The 17,168-nt window shown below is 46.4% G+C and overlaps 1 protein-coding gene across 1 annotated transcript; it reads right to left on the reverse strand.

Moving 5' to 3' along the window:
• Positions 1-15,978: 15,978 nt before the first annotated feature.
• Positions 15,979-16,654, reverse strand: LOC125553934. The gene has a single exon (XM_048717585.1). It carries the CDS (start codon positions 16,516-16,518, stop codon positions 16,015-16,017), a length of 504 nt encoding a protein of 167 aa, XP_048573542.1. The 5' UTR covers positions 16,519-16,654; the 3' UTR covers positions 15,979-16,014.
• Between the last annotated feature and the right edge of the window lie 514 nt (positions 16,655-17,168).

The raw sequence follows: 17,168 nt of genomic DNA on the forward strand, positions 1-17,168 counted from the left end.
CTCCTTAATCTGCTTCTTAATTTCCACCAAATCCTTTGCTGGCATCCTATATGGTCTCTTTGATATTGGCCATGTGCCTGGCAATAGCTCAATCAAAAACTCAATATCTCTATCCGGTGGCATGCCTGGCAACTCTTCTGGAAATACTTCTGGGAAATCTCTTACCACTGGTACTTCCTCCTGCACAACTCCTGTTAGGCAATTTACTTGAGTCCTATTTGGCACATGCCGGGATACATACTTGATCCTTCTCCCTTCTGGGGTAGTAAGCAAAATTGACTTACTAGCACACTCAATATTCCCTTCATACTTTGATAACCAGTCCATGCCTAATATCACATCCAATCCTTGAGATTCCAATACTATTAGGTCTGAGGGAAAAACATAGTTACCAATCCTTAATGGTAACCGATCACACCATAGACTAGCCACATACTCTGCTCCGGGCGAGGTTACTAACATGGGTGACCTAAGGGCTTGGGTTGATAGGTTATACTTATCCACAAATCCCCTTGAGATGTATGAATGCGATGCACCAGTATCAAAAAGAACTAGTGCAGTAAATGACTTAACCAAAAACTTACCTATTACTGCAGCGGGCTAAGCTTCAACCTCCTCCACGCTAACGTGGTTCACCTGTCCCCTGTTGAAAGGGTTCGGCTTCTTCCCAGAACTTCCATTGCCATTTTGGCTTTCAGGACATTCATTGGCATAATGTCCGGTCTTCGAACACTTATAGCAAGTGACTTGGCTTAGGTCCTTCTTGGCTGGGGTTGAGGGGTTGGTGCGGTTCTGGCCATTGCTTCCTCCATTGCCATTACCATTCTTGGTGCCATTGTGATTATGCGAGCTACCTCCTCCATGGGTATGCTGAAAATGTCCTCCTGGTCTAGGGGTAAAACATGGCTTCTGCTAAGCTCCTGAATTGTACTTTCCTTGTCCATCCTTCCTCTTGTGATTCTCAATTTTCTGCTGCTTCCCTTCAATCATAAGAACACGATCTACCAACTCCTGGTAGTTGTTGAAGGTGGCTACCATCAACTGCATGCTCAACTCATCATTCAGTCCTTCCAGAAACTTCTCTTGCTTAGCTGCATCCGTAGCGACGTCATCTGGGGCATAACGTGCTAACTTACTAAATTCCTCCACATACTGGCCAACTATCCGTCCTCCTTGGCGCAAGTTACAAAACTCACGCTTCTTCATGGCCATAGCTCCTGCTGAAACATGGGCAGTACGGAAAGCCTGCTGAAACTGGTCCCATGTGACAATGTCGACTGGGAAAGTGGCTGTGAAATTCTCCCAACATGATGCTGCGGGTCCTTCTAGCTGATGTGCGGCAAAATTCACCTTCTCCACATCTGTGCATCCTGCTGTGGTCAACTCCCTAGCTGTCTTGCGGAGCCAATCATCTGCTACTATCGGCTCGGTGCTACTGGAAAACACCGGCGGATTCAGCCTAAGAAAACGGGCTAAGTGGCCAACAGGTGGTGGTGGTGGTGGTGGGTTGTTGTTGTTGTTCCCCTGATTCTGATTCTGGACTAGCAACTGCATCAATGTGTTCTGCTGCTGGATCAACTGGGTGAGCTCCGGTGGAAATGCAAATCTGGGGTCACGTCTCGGAGGCATCTGAGGGTTTAGAAAAGATGAGATGTAAGAATAGAGGGGGTCTAAAGAGAAAACACTACCCATATGCACATGAGGCAAAAGCAAACAATTCACTTCATTCAATCAAACAAGGGCATACAATCGATCTAACTATCGCAAAAGTGCTCGGGCTACTATATTTACATGGTGGACTACTACTACTGAGGAGGTGGTCTACTAGAAATATTCTTCGGTCGTTGACTCCATGATATCTACTCCAGCTTCATCAACATAGTCATCATCGCTACTGTCTGGTTCCGAGTCGGTGTCGTCGATGATGATGTAGTCTTCTGGGTTAATTTCCTTGGGTTCTTCGTCTTCATCTACTGGTGTCGGGCCTCCCATAAATATTCCAATCTTCTTGATCAGGTCGTCATTCTTCTCCACCAATACTTCAATTTCTTCTTCATAATCTTCACGTGTAGCCTTGAGTTCTTCCTCCATTTCCTTGATTCTAGTCTTAGCCTTCTTCAGATCTATCATGTCGGCACACATCTGGTTCTCCTGTCGTCGAATGTGCTGGTTTAATTCCTGGATAAAAGCTGCGATTGATCTATCCTTCCTGGTGCTGATCATCTCCCAGTGTTCATCTCGGCGCCCACAAATCTGGTAGATAGTATCTTTGAGATCCTTGCGGTAGACTTCTCCAATGCGTCCCATGGCGATGTGAGCTGCCATGCTCTTTCCTAGACTCCAAGTTGGTGCATCAAAAGAAAACTCTATGGGCTCAGTGACTGGCATGAACGTCCTTCCTGGAACTTGAACTTGAATCATCCAGCGCTCTTCTTCAGGTAAAGTGGCGTTGTAGGTTCCCGTGAAGCTTGGTACTCCTATGTTCAGGTATCTAGTGACTTCCTTCAAGTGGCGTCCAAAGGGTGTATCTTCATCTGGTTGTGTGAACTTGTTCCTTGCATCCGCCATCCTAAAGAGTAGAAAAGATGAGGAGTCAGAGAAGAAGAGAGTGAATAGTGATCTAGGTCTTTTAGCTTAGTGGTCGTGTCCTACAGTCAGCGTGTGCTCTGATACCATCTCTGTAGCGACCAGACCTCAAACAGTCTGATCTCTGTGCTCCGGTGTCATCCCTGGATCAGTAATGCTGACACCACACAGTACTCGGAGGATTTATAGCAGAGTAGCAATCACACACTTATTACATCGAGTGTCTCAAAAGAGAACTTATTACAATAAATATGGCTTAAGGCCATCTAATAACGATAACAGCGGAAGGCTTGGAAGATAAGTGAGTCCATCAACTCCAACGGCATCACTGAGTATAGAACCACGACCTAAAACTCCTTAATCGTCGTCTGAAAAGTCTGCAACATTAACGTTGCAGCCCGAAAACGGGTCAGCACATGGAATATGCTGGCAAGGTAACACATAGAGAGTAATGGAATGCAACAACTATACTATATGCATATTTGACTAGTGGAAAGCTCTATGGTTACAGTTTTTGCGTAAAGCCAATTTTTCCCTACTTCAAAGGAATAATTTTATATAACTATCATGGTAGTTGTTAAACATTGAGAATGGTTGACAGCATTCTCAATCCCAATTAAGCATCATCATTAAACATAACCCGACAAAATTAATTTAGAGTAACATGTTGAGATTCACATGATAATCCAAGTACTAGATACTCAAGATGTCCATAACCGGGGACACAGCTAATCATGATTAGTTTGTTACACTCTGCAGAGGTCTGCGCACTTTTCCCCACAAGACTCGATCGCCTCCGTTTGGTTTCTCGCACTACAGGGTGTTTGAGAAGACGGATGACCGAGACATAGTATTTCAGAAGCGCTAGCACCTTACGATCGGGTAGACCGTACCACCTACATCCCCTACATCTGCTAGTCTACCACTATAAGAGTTCGCACAACTTAGTCAACTATGCTAGAGCCCATAATAGCTTGTGGCTACACACGGAAGTTTCTAGTATGAATAGTCTTAGGATCCCTTTGAGCCTGGGTGGCGGTCCAAAAGAAAACAGGCAAGTCCTGGAATACCCAGGTGCCTCAATCCACCTAGATGTGTGTTTAAGTTGCCACCTTAGATAAACCATTAATTAACAATGTCACATCTGTTAATGGATTTCACTCACCCAATCCACGTCTACTAGCATAGCATGGCATGAAGCAAACGTAGAAGTAACTCCCAAAGGTTTGAGAATAAACTGGTAATAGGTACTACCTCGTCTACTTCCCATACCACAATTTAATTAGATCCTAATCATGCAATGTGTGTGGATTGATCTAATGCAATAAAACTGGGTAGTAGAGATGGTATGATCAAAGTGTTACTTGCCTTGCTGATGATCCGGGAAACCTAGCGATTCGAAGTAACAGGCGGCGCACTCCGGATATTCTATCGCAAACAAACAAACGAGCATACAATAAGTACTCATCTAATGCACAGGTAAAACTCAAATAAGAGATCTAACCAGAAGGTTCAACTTAAGAACTCCGGTTGGCAAAAGAATCAAATCGAACGAAGCAACGAAAGACAAACGGCGAAAGAAAACAACTTCATTCTAGCAATCTAGATCTAGGGCAAATTTTACAGTAGCGAAATCTTGTTTAGGTTGGTTAAACGGATAGAGGGTTTTGAGAAGAATCCCTAGGTGCTTGAATCGCCTGATTCCGATAAACGAGCGAAAAGTTAAACTAAAACGAAAATCGGATCAGAAATCGCGATCAGAAAATCGTGGATTTAATCCGAGAAAAGAAAAACGAAGAAAAGATTAACGAACGAACGTTCGTTATCTGAAACTAAACGATGAACGCGTTCGTTAAAACGAACGAATCGGTGAACGTTCACTAATTAAGTAAACCAGAGAAATAAACCGATCTAGGGTTTCGAAAAACACTGAGGCAGTTTCTTTTTTAAAAAACGAATGGCGAACGGTGGCGGCTATACCTCCGGCGAGGTACTCCAGCGGGCGGGGCGGGGCTCCGGCGGCGGTGGCTATGCGGGGCGGCGGCGGCGGCAGCGCAGGCGGCGGGGCGGCTGCGGCAGGCGGGCGGCGGGGCGGGGTGAGGGGCGGCGGGGCGGCTCGGTATTTAAAAGAGGGGGGGTGTTGCCTTGGGGGAGGGGGCACGGCGGCGGCCCCGAGCCAGACTCGGCGGCGGCGCGGCTTCGGTCTCCTGGAGGGAGACGCAGGCGGCGGGGTGGGCCGTCGGCTGGGCCTTGGCCCAATTGGCGTGCGGCGCATTTTTTTAAAAAAAATTCGCTTGGAAGAAAAGAAAAAAAAAATACTAAACGGACTCCAAAATTTCCGAAATAAATTTTCACGGGCTTCTAAAATCAAGCCTCATAAGGTGAACATTTATTTGGGACCTAAATGCAATTTTGAAAAAACGCATTTTTTTCCTAATTCAAATAAAACACCGAAAAACTCTGAAATAAAATCTTATTTGATTTTATTATTAAATCCTCAATATTTCTTTATTTTGGGAAAGTCATTTTATTCCCTCTCTCATTTATTGTAATAGAAATAATTGATGATAAAATAAATAAAATCAAATGATCCTATTCTCAAAATTTGAGAGAACTCAAATATGAAAAATATCGAAATCCCCAACTCTCTCCATGGGTCATTGAGTTGCATAGAATTTCTAGGATCAACCAAAATGCAAAATAAATATGATATGCATTGATGATCTAATGTATAACATTCCAAATTGGAAATTTGGGATGTTACAGGTTATGTTGGTACCTATACGCTTAGCTTATCCGGTGTGCCCTGAGAACGAGATATGTGCAGCTCCTATCGGGATTTCTCGGCACATCCGGGCGGTCTTGCTGGTCTTGTTTTACCATTGTCGAAATGTCTTGTAACCGGGATTCCGAGTCTGATCGGGTCTTCCTGGGAGAAGGAATATCCTTCGTTGACCGTGAGAGCTTGTGATGGGCTAAGTTGGGACACCCCTGCAGGGTTTGAACTTTCGAAAGCCGTGCCCGTGGTTATGGCCAGATGGGAATTTGTTAATATCCGGTTGTAGAGAACTTGACACTTAACTTAATTAAAATGAATCAACCGCGTGTGTAGCCGTGATGGTCTCTTTTCGACGGAGTCCGGGAAGAGGTCACGGTCTCGTGTTATGCTTGAACGTAAATAGCTTCAGGATCACTTCTTGATCACTATTAGCTTCTCGACCTTGCTTTGCTTCTCTTCTCGCTCTCTTTTGCGTAAGTTAGCCACCATATGTGCTTAGTTCTTTGCTGCAGCTCCACCTCACTACCTTTTCCTACCTTTAAGCTTAAATAGTCTTGATCGCGAGGGTGTGAGATTGTCGAGTCCTCGTGACTCACAGATACTTCCAAACAGTTGCAGGTGCCGATGATACCAGTGCAGGTGATGCAACCAAGCTCAAGTGGGAGCTCGATGAAGATCGTGTTCGTTGTGTTGTTTCGTTTCCTGTTGATCAGTAGTGGAGCCCAGTTGGGACGATCGGGGATCTAGCATTAGGGGTGGTCTTTCTTTATTTTTGTTCCGTAGTCGGACCTTGATTGTATTCTGGATGATGTATGACTATTTATGTATTGTGTGAAGTGGCGATTGTAAGCCAACTCTTTATCCCTTTCTAATTCAGTACATGGGATGTGTAAAGATTACCCCTCTTGCGACATTCCTACCATGCGGCTATGCCTCTAAGTCGTGCCCCGACACGTGGGAGATATAGCCGCATTATGGGTGTTACAAGTTGGTAATCAGAGCCATCCCCGACTTAGGAGCCCCCTGCTTGATCGAATCGCTGATGTTATTGAGTATAGAAAAAAATGTTTTGAGTCTTAGGATTATATATATCGGAGAGTAGGATTCTTTTTGCTCCTCATTCCATTCGTCGCTCTGGTGAGGCCTCCCAACGTAGAAGTTTTGACTCTTCTCTCCTCAAATTTCATGAAAAAAATTTAGGATCACGCGGGTATCTTGGAATTGTTCTGATGGTTTTGTGACGAGAACATTGTTCTTGGTGCCTCCTGACATTTAGGGGTTGTGTCAGTGTCCCGGGGAGTCGAGCTCCGAGGTGTTGTCGTCACAATTTTATCGTTGCAGCTCTAGAATACCTGAGTTTGCCGACATCGAAAATCTCTTTTATGCAGTTGTTGGTGAGATAACCTCGATGCCACCCAGTACTGGGGCGGGAGTTCGGGAGTATTGCCATAAATCGTATAACAGATGCTTTTCAAAGGTTGAGGTACAAGATTTCCGAAGGTTTCTTAGTTATGTGTTGAAGGATGGATACAACTGGATGTAGGAATTGTTAGTTTGGGTGAGATATTATGCTTCGCCTGTATCCCCAACACCTGATTGCATAACCATAAAGTTTCGGGAGTTTATAAGTGGGAATTCAAGTAGCTCGTAGGAATTCTATCCAACAGACACATGATATGACATGGGGTCTATCATATGTTTGTTCTGGCTTATTCTGCAAGCCAATCCTTTGTTTTGTTTTGAGTTGTGGTATTCGAGTTGCTTCGAAGTGAAATGTTGATTCCATGCCTCTTTCTAAGCGGTGTTCTTGTATTTCTATGTGAATACTAATCCTTCATGATAATCGAGATTGTCATGTCAATCCTTTTGAACTGGTGTGTTTCTCTTCAAGTGGATCCGATCATTTCAACATCCGCAAGATCAACTCTAAGTTTTCTCGATGGTGTCCTTTTCCATCTGCCCAAGTTGCCTTTGTTTTCCTGCCCTCCCACCCTTTTTCTTCAAGGACTCAGATTTCTGAATCAAGTATCCATCTTATGGTTGTGAAGTTTCTTCATTCTTTCCTCAATGTTCTTATCCGGTGATTCTCAGGAAGATACTAAGGAAGCTTCAAGTTCATCATTCTTCATTCTTTTTCTTCTCTGGTGGATTCAATTCAAGTTTTGTTGATCATATCCTTTTCCTCGTTTCAAATGCTTTTCCCAAGTCGGTGCACCTCTTAATCGTTCATCTCTCTATTCATATCCGAAGTGCTGAAGATATCTCGAAGATTCGTGTTTGCACTCTGTATTCGTTCAAGCTCTTTCGAGATTGGTATCTCATTCAAGCCATTTAATTCAACCGGCTCAATCTCTCTTTTAAATCTCTTCAACGGTGTTTCTTTTGAGTGGGCCCTAACCCACAGGTCTTTTCCCAGGATCTTACCCGACTCTTCTAATTTTCCCGGAGCTATCCTCAAATTCTTTCCAAGATCTTTCAAATTCTTTTCGTTGTTGATTCAACCTTTATATTCTTCATTATTCCAGAGTGTCTCAACAATTTATGGTGTTGTTTCTCGTCGTCATTCTCGGATTTTGAAGACCGAAGAAGAGTTCCTCTTAAATTCTTACCCGTTCTTTCAAAGATTCGTGATTCAAGCTTGATGGGATCCTCTCATAATTGGTTTTGATTGTGAGAATTCTTCTCAACCATCTGGAGCAATTCAGGAGTCTTTTTAGTTCGATTCTCCGGAGCCCATCATCTCAGAATTATTCATTCTCAGCGTGTAGCTATCGTTCTCCAAATCTTCTCGGTGCATCATTCAAATATTCTTTAATCAGTTCGTGATCTATTCGTTCTCATGTATCAAATTCCCTCAAGTATCTTCATTCGTTCTCTAATTCTTCCCGGTATTTCTTTATCTTTTCTTCAATGATTTTCAATTCTTACGGTGGTTCGTTCAAAATTTCTCTTCCTTCGTTATCATATCAATTAATTCGTTCTTTCCAATCCTACCGGTGGTTCGTTGAAGACCTTCCCAAGTTGCGCCATTTCTCTCTGCAATCTTTTCAAGAAGAATAAGTAGTATGACAATTCCGTTGCTTGTCATCAATTTAAGTTGATGAAGGATAAGCATAATGTAATTCTTACTCTTGTTTCATCAAGTGAATCCAATTTCTTATTCCGGAGGTTGATCAAAATTCTTGATCTCATTTGTTCATCTTTATTTCCGGAGTTCCAAGTTTTCTCGGTTATATCATCACGAAGATCCATCTAATCATTGTAAGGCTTCAACCTTATTCTTTTCATCCTTCATTTCGTTTGATCATTCTTTTATTACCAGAGTTCTTCATGGAGGCTCTATATGGTGGTTCATCAAGGATTTAGTTCCTTCTCGGAGTGTTCATCGAGATTCTTTTCAGAGGAGCTCAAGTATTTTTCATCTTGCATTCTGAAGTGTGATTCTTTCTACCTTATCTTTTGAGGTGGTGCTATATCTTTTCTTGACAATTTCCATTCTTGTTTCGCGATTCACATGTTGTCAAGAATGAGGTATTTTAAATCCATCAATCTCTTCATTGGAGTTATCTTGGGTTATATTTCACCTAAAGCCTTCCCTAAGGATAGTTGCTATTTATGGTGCTTATAAATGACCCAAGTTCTTCATTTATCCTCCCAGTGAAATAAGTTTCTCGTCTCCTTGTTGATATCAATCCAATCTACCATTTCTGTAGTGGCAGAATTTCACCTCATAATTTGGAGAAGTTGTCCATAAGCCCACTACAAGTTTATTCATTTCGTTGTTGGTTTTCCAACAACTCTGTTATAACCTTCTTGGAAGAGTGTTCTCCAAGCTCATTTGTGGCAGAAGTTGGTTTTTTCATCTACATTATTTTATTTCAATGAGCTATCTTCTATTCTCTCTTCTGGAGGCATTGTGATGTTTCTCTCTTCACTCATCATCTCGGATTGTGAGGACCATGTTCTTTTCATGCTTATCCATTCAATCAGAGTGTCGTGCCATCTTTTCAAGTTCTCTCATCTTATCAAGTTTTGCCTCCCTTCTCAACCGGAGTGCCGTCTAAAATCTTTCTTACCCATTGTGCCATTCTTTCAATAGTTTTGGAGACAGTGTGTTTTTGATTTCATCAAGTATCATCCAATCTTCCCAAGTTCATATTCAATTCCTTTCATTTACAGTTGGAGTGTTGTCCAAATTATATCATTCTTTTTCCTCCTCTATCTTGTTTCTACCGGAGTGTTGTCGTAATTGATCCTTATCGTTCCTTGTACATCTCGGAGTGCTTGCTTGTACTTCTTGTCTATTGTACCCCTTTTCTTATGTCTTTCAACCTACAGGGTTCTCGTATGTTCCTTGTTCCTCTTTTCTAACGAAGTGTTTTCAACTTCGTTCATCTTCGTTGTATTCTTTCTTTCTTTCAATTTGTTCAACCTCTCAAGATTCGTGGTTTCACTCGTTTGTCAAAGAAGCAACTTAGTTTTACCTCTTCTCTTCCTCTTCCGTTTCCCTCCGATGCCATCCTAGATCTCGGGACGAGATCCTCTCATAGTGGTGGAGTGTTGTAGCACCCCGAGACCGATGCGCCAGGTGTCTTTTAGTTATTCGCTGTTGTTGCCGTGTCATTCGCTTGCGTGTTGCATATTTCCATGTCATCATGTGCATTGCATCATCAAATTTTCAAAACTTGCATCCGTCCGGGTTCCCCCAGTTCCGTCCGTTGTCCGTTCTGAACCCAGACACACTTGCACGCGCCCGCGGCACCTCTAAAATATTATTTTATAAGTGGCCAGAAAATGTTCTCGGAATGGGATGAGAGTTGGCCTGTGGTGTTGTTAGGTTGTAGGTAGGCCGTCTTCCAAGTTTCATCGCATTCGGAGTTTGTTTGACGCCCCAACGGTTAACTATAGCGGCAATATAGTCGGTCTAACGTCGGACATTTTCGGTCTCTGGAAAATTGTTGCCGGGCTTTCCCTCTTTTTCCTCCCTAAACCGTCTACACAGTCCACTACCTACCGCCAGGCCGAACCTAACCTCTCTCGTCAGCCCGCGGCCCTCTTTTTCCTCCCTAAACCGTCTACACAGTCCACTACCTACCGCCAGGCCGAACCTAACCTCTCTCGTCAGCCCGTGGCCCTCCTCGCGCGCGCGTCCGAAAGCGGTCCCGGACCCGACCCGGGTTGTCGTTACCGATGAATCCGGATCTGCCCCAAACATCCCTAAATCATCATCGGTTTCTCTTTTGGACTCCCTAGCTATTTTATTCGCGATCGTCCGATTGTGATCGGAGGGACGAGTTAGCCCCTAACCTAAATTCATTTGATATAAATATCAGTCTAACCCTAGATCCTAGGGGTTTGTCCCATCCATCAAATCACCTCACCCGCCGCCGCCACTCTCTTCCTTGGGATCGCTCCTGATCCAAAAATCCACCGGGCCAACCACCTCCTCCCCTCGATCCCCTCCTGATCCATTCCACCAACCAGCGCCCGAGCCCGAGCTCCTTCGATTGGAGCCACCAGAAGATCCCTGGTGCCCCGACCGAGAGCGAGCTTCTCCCGTTTGCTCCTCTCTCCATGGCGCCGTCGCCGCCGGCGAACTCAGTCGCCCCTTCCCCTCTTCTTCTCCTCTTTCCCTCCTCCCTCTGGTTCACTCCCTCGCTTCTCATGCCTCCCCCTCGCTGTTCCAGGAGGAAACCAGGAGCCGCCATGGTTGGCCGCAGCTCCCTCGTCGCCGGGAACGAGTCCCTCCGCCCCAGCTCCTCCCGAGACCAGCCACTGCCAGCTTCCTCCATCCCGTCCTAGCACTGGACCTAGAGCCCCGACGCCCCGCCTCTCTGCCTTGAGCAGAGGAGGAGGACGCCCGCGTCTCGCCGCCCGAGCACCACTGCCTGCCCTCGTTCCTGATGCCAGCAGCTCCCCTCGCGCCTCTCGGACCTCGCCGGAGTGCCATTTTTCGTCGAGCTCGACCCCTCCGCCGCCGTGCAAACTCACCGCTTCGCCGTTCCCATCGAACGCCATCGCCTGAGCCTCCCAGCGCCCACCTGCCATGGCCAACCTCTCCTTCAAGTCGCGTCCTGCGCCCTCGGCTTCCACACGCATGGATCCCCTATCCCCGACGCCCTGCTGCCGTGAGGAAACCATGGCCGTCGTGCCCTCCTCCTCCCTTCGTTTCCCTTCTCGTTTTCCCTCTCACCCCCCTCTGCTCTGCCTCGTCAGGAACGAGTAGCCGTGGAGGTTTACTGGCGCTCGAGGATGCAAGCCGCCGCCGTTTGCCTTGTCTCCGGCCTACCTCCTTGTTCGGATCCGGCCGATCTCTCTGCGCCCTGCTACCTCCTCTGCATCGTGCCTGCATCCTGCATCACCAGCCGCCGCCCCCTGCTTCCTCTCGCCAGTGACGACAGCGCCAAGTCCCTCTTCACCCGCATTGACTTGTCCTCGATCACGCCTCTCCTAGCTGCGTGGGCTGCAGCCAGGCCAAGTTCGACCGCGGCCCAGCCAGCGCCCTACCGGCCCAGCCTCCCCTCTAGCCGCGCGTGCTTCTGGCCTATTGGACCCAATGTGAGCAGCGCACCAGTTTCATTCCACTGCTTGATTTTTTCCTTCACCATTTTTGCTTATAACCAATGAATTACCTTGTTTTACAGAAAACCCCTCACACATCATACATATAATAACTTCTCAACCGTGCATCATATGTAGAAACTTTAAATATGTAGAATGCCTAGAATTTTGCCTACTTTCATAAAATCAAGCTTTCATGCATGTTAAAAATGTTTAAACTTTCTGTTTGCATTGTTTTGTCATATTGCCATGTTAAAATGATTTAATTCATAACTAATTAACCGTAGCTCCAAATTTAATGAACTTTATATGTAAATGGGGTAGAAAAATGCCTAGTTTAACATGGTGCACTATTATTGCATGTTTAACAACTCTAAAATTATGTTTAGGACAGAACAGTACCAAATGCATAATTTACATATGGGGATTCTCCGGACTTGTTGTTCGTTGTTCCGGCCTCATTTAAACTTGGCTAGTTAAGTAGTTTTATTATGCTTCACCCCTTGCCATGCTAACCAACATTTATTTTTGTTGAGTACTTAAACGGGAGAGAACTAAATAATTGTTGTGGTGTTTCGTCAAAATACAACTCGTTGGATATTGAGCTCCACTTAACTTGTAGTTTTCTTGTGCATATTGCCATGCCATGCCTCATTAAAACGGACATGCATCATACTTGGTTGTGCATCATGTCATGCTTATGTGATGGTTGTTTACCATGTTGTTTGCTTCTTTCCGGTGTTGCTTCTTTGGGTTGTTTCCGATAACATCGCGTTTGTGAGGATTCGTTCGACTTCGTCCGTTTGTCTTCTTCATGGACTCGTTCTTCTTCCTTGCGGGATCTCAGACAAGATGACCATACCCTCAAAATCTCTTCTATCTTTGCTTGTTAGTTGTTCGCTCTATCGCTATGTCGCGCTACCTACCACTTGTTTATCATGCCTCCCATATTGCCATGTCAAGCCTCTAACCCACCATCCTAGCAAACCGTTGTTTGGCTAAGTTACCGCTTTGCTCAGCCCCTCTTATAGTGTTGTTGGTTGCAGGTGAAGTTGAAGGTTGTTCAATGTTGGAACATGGATATGTTATATCATAATATCTCTTATTTAATTAATGCATCTATATACTTGGTAAAGGGTGGAAGGCTCGGCCTTATGCCTGGTGTTTTGTTCCACTCTTGCCGCCCTAGTTTCCGTCATACCGGTATTATGTTCCTTAATTTTGCGTTCCTTACGCGGTTGGGTGTTATGGGAACCCCTTGACAGTTTGCTTTGAATAAAACTCCTCCAGCAAGGCCCAACCTTGGTTTTACATTTGCCTAACAACCTATAACCTTCCCTTGGGTTTTCGCGAGCCCGAGGGTCATCTTATTTTACCCCCCCCCCGAGCTAGTGCTTCTCTAAGTGTTGGTCCGAACCAGAGCACCGTGCGGGACCGTCCCTTGGCAACTTAGGTTATGTTGGTACCTGTATGCTTAGCTTATCCGGTGTGCCCTGAGAACGAGATATGTGCAGCTCTTATCGGGATTTGTCGGCACATCCGGGCGGTCTTGCTGGTCTTATTTAACCATTGTTGAAATGTCTTGTAACCGGGATTCCGAGTCTGATCGGGTCTTCCTGGGAGAAGGAATATTCTTCGTTGACTGTGAGAGCTTGTGATGGGCTAAGTTGGAACACCCCTGCAGGGTTTGAACTTTCGAAAGCCGTGCCCGCGGTTATGGGCAGATGGGAATTTGTTAATATCCGGTTGTAGAGAACTTGACACTTAACTTAATTAAAATGAATCAACCGCGTGTGTAGCCATGATGGTCTCTTTTCGACGGAGTCCGGGAAGAGGTCACGGTCTCATGTTATGCTTGAACGTAAATAGCTTCAGGATCACTTCTTGATCACTATTAGCTTCTCGACCTTGCTTTGCTTCTCTTCTCGCTCTCTTTTGCGTAAGTTAGCCACCATATGTGCTTAGTTCTTTGCTGTAGCTCCACCTCACTACCTTTTCCTACCTTTAAGCTTAAATAGTCTTGATCGCGAGGGTGTGAGATTGCTGAGTCCTCGTGACTCACAGATACTTCCAAACAGTTGCAGGTGCCGATGATACCAGTGCAGGTGATGCAACCAAGCTCAAGTGGGAGCTCGATGAAGATCATGTTCGTTGTATTGTTTCGTTTCCTGTTGATCAGTAGTGGAGCCCAGTTGGGACGATCGGGGATCTAGCATTAGGGATGGTCTTTCTTTATTTTTGTTCCGTAGTCGGACCTTTATTGTATTCTGGATGATGTATGACTATTTATGTATTGTGTGCAGTGGCGATTGTAAGCCGACTCTTTATCCCTTTCTAATTCAGTACATGGGATGTGTAAAGATTACCCCTCTTGCGACATGCCTACCATGCGGCTATGCCTCTAAGTCGTGCCCCGACACGTGGGAGATATAGCCGCATTGTGGGTGTTACAGTCCCAACCTTTACAACGGTAGTTTTGTGCTACATGGACATAAAAGGCGGAAATGTTGAGTGGGGGCCTTCACAACATTCACGGGGGCTATTAAATCAAACATTCAACAGAAGATCTCATATCCTTATAGGCGTTTAAATTCTATACATACTAGATGTCATCCATACCCTCTAGAACTAAGAGAACTACTCAGACATGGAGATAACAAGCATCATATGAATAGCGGGGACAAAATTGGACGATAAATTGGAGTAACACACTTAGGAATCCTCTAGTGTTTGGTATTACAACGAGATGGAGATGGCATGGCGATGAAAATGTGCTTCCCTGCTTGGGACATTGTTTCTGAAGTTGTGCTTTAGCTAGGGGAACAAGTGGAGGATGGTGGTGATCTTGTTGGCACTTGTGCGGTAACGACAATGGAGATGAGTGATGCGGGGGTTGCAAAAGGGTTGTGGTTGTTGGCCTTTCGGTGTGTGCACGGGGTCGTCGTGGTTTGTTTGTTATTGTGAAGTTGGATCCATGATGACAGGGTCAGAGTAGTGAGATGACTGGCGACAGATGGTATGGATTGATGATTCTTCGTGAAGCCAGCCTAGCATATTTCTCCTTTGTAGTTCACCTTCTGGACTGAAGTTGCCATGTGGGATCTTAGCGTGACTTTCTACACCTGTTGCGGTGAGGGGCTTCGTCGATGGTCGTGTGTGGTGAAGTTGGAATCGCTTTCTCAAGACGCAGTGATGACACGCGATGGCGTGCAACTTTGGTGATATTCCCTTCAACGCGGTTTGCGTGGTGTATCTGTTGTATGCCAGGTCGGCAGTGTGTGCCTTAGAGTTCGTCAAGTTCCACAACGTTTGCTATGTGCGTTTGTCTTGCTTTTCGAATTTGGCATCATTTCAAATCACAACAATTCTCTAGATTGGGCGCCGGAAAAATCTCGCGTCCATGCATCATCCATTTAATGCCTTAGATCATGAGCAATGCAATGCACTCAGGAGGGCGTGCTTAGTAAAAAAAAAATTCCTAAGCACCAAGGGCTTATCTCAAGTTGTGCCTAGTTAAGCATTTGTCACATATAAATAAGCATCGACGTTTAGGCAAAAATCAATTTATTTCTGTATAAGCATCTCTCTCGAAGAACTTAATTATACAAGTCCTTAAACGGCTCGCATTCGCTTGTGTTAATTCTTTTGCGCTAGTAGGGCATCTAAAACCGGTGCTTAGGCCAGGCAACATGATTCAATTTCTGGCTGTTCCCGTCCGATTGGAGGATCTTGGCTGGCGTGGAAAAGGAATCACGTCAGTGCTAGTCACTTCTCCGTTGAGTAAACAAACTCCCACACCGATGCATCGTCCTTAATTAATTATTTTTGTTGTCTAAGCGTCCAATCAGAGGCCCTTGCAAATTGCAATGTAGATGGCCCACTTCATGAGATCGTTTTTGTTAGGATTTAAATTAATTTTGTTATTAGGGATAATCCTTCCTTGTGTAAACGGACGTCGGTTGCTACATGCACCCGTTCGACATTCCCACGACCCCCACGATCGGACGCATCCGTTCGTGGCGACGGTTCCCTATGTATATAATCCTCATAGATCATCAATGAAAGTTACGGTTCGATCAAATCATTCTTCACACGTTATCAACACTTGTCTCTGCCCAGAGCACGCATAGGCAAATCACGCCGGCGACAGTCGCCGGAAAAAAGAGCCAGAAGGAAAGAAAGGAAAAGGTGAGAGGATGCCTCGTGGTCTCCTGTCCTTCTTCCCGCACCTTGTTCGTAGCGGCGGTAGACGCCGACAGGGCCGTCGCCGTCGCCATGGTGTTGGTGGACTTCGCCGCCACAACCGCCACGCCCGTGATCTGCGCCGGTTCGGAGGCCGCCGGAACGGTTTTCGTCGCCGTGGACCACGTCTTGGACATGGCGTCCGAGGTCGCGATGGTGCTGGGCCTTCTAATGCTCCGCCCGAACCGGCCATGCCGGCGGCGGCGCCGCTCCCGGCCTGGATTCTTGCCGGACCGGCCGCTCCAAACCTGTACGCGAACGATGTACTGGAGCCCGCGGACGACGCAGTGGACGTCGACGTTGAGCCGGAACTTGCGGCTCCTCCACCACCGCGTCCGTGCCCGGTGCATGGTTGGGGGCCATGGATGGTCCTGCAGGCTGCAGCCACCCCCGCCACAAGATTACGAGGTCCAGGAGGAGGCCGAACTTGCGCCGCCTGTGCCGCTCGCGGAGCCCGCGCAGCCGGACTCCCCGCGTCTTCCATCTCCGACGCCGGCGCACGAGGCGGCCGGCGCTGGGGCTTCTTCGTCGAGCGCTAGCCTCGGGCTGCGCCTCCCCGCGCGGGCTGCTGTGCTCGGGGACGTCTTCGTCAACTGGGCGAGCAGCTCCACTGGCCCATCGGCGCCCCGCCGCTGGGACATAGTGCCGCGGGCCGAGCTGCAACGCAGCCGCGCGGTGGTTCTCGGACTGGCCAACGGCCACTCCAATGCAGCCGCGCCCGGGACAGACCTTCCTGGTGGATCTTCTTCAGAGGAGGAGGTCGCACCGGGGGCTTCGAATTCGCGCCGGTGAGCCAGACGCCGGTGGCGGAGGTTGGTGGTAGTGGTGCAGACGGCCGCCGCTTAAGTTGGATTGGGGATGAGTTGTTGATGGGAACGAGAAATATCCCCTCGCCTCCCTTATCTACTCGTGCGTGCGTATGGGCTGTTGGAGCCAGCACACTAGCCACTAGCCCATGGCGTACAAGCAGCAGAGAAAAAAAAAGAATCATAAATGAAAA

Source organism: Triticum urartu, chromosome 4 (genome assembly GCF_003073215.2).
Source record: "Triticum urartu cultivar G1812 chromosome 4, Tu2.1, whole genome shotgun sequence".
In the NCBI taxonomy this organism is placed as follows: domain Eukaryota; kingdom Viridiplantae; phylum Streptophyta; class Magnoliopsida; order Poales; family Poaceae; genus Triticum; species Triticum urartu.

What these genes read in the sequence shown, in the direction of transcription:
- LOC125553934 (XM_048717585.1), bottom strand. Translation starts at nt 16,518, where the DNA reads ATGCACCGGGCACGGACGCGGTGGTGGAGGAGCCGCAAGTTCCGGCTC.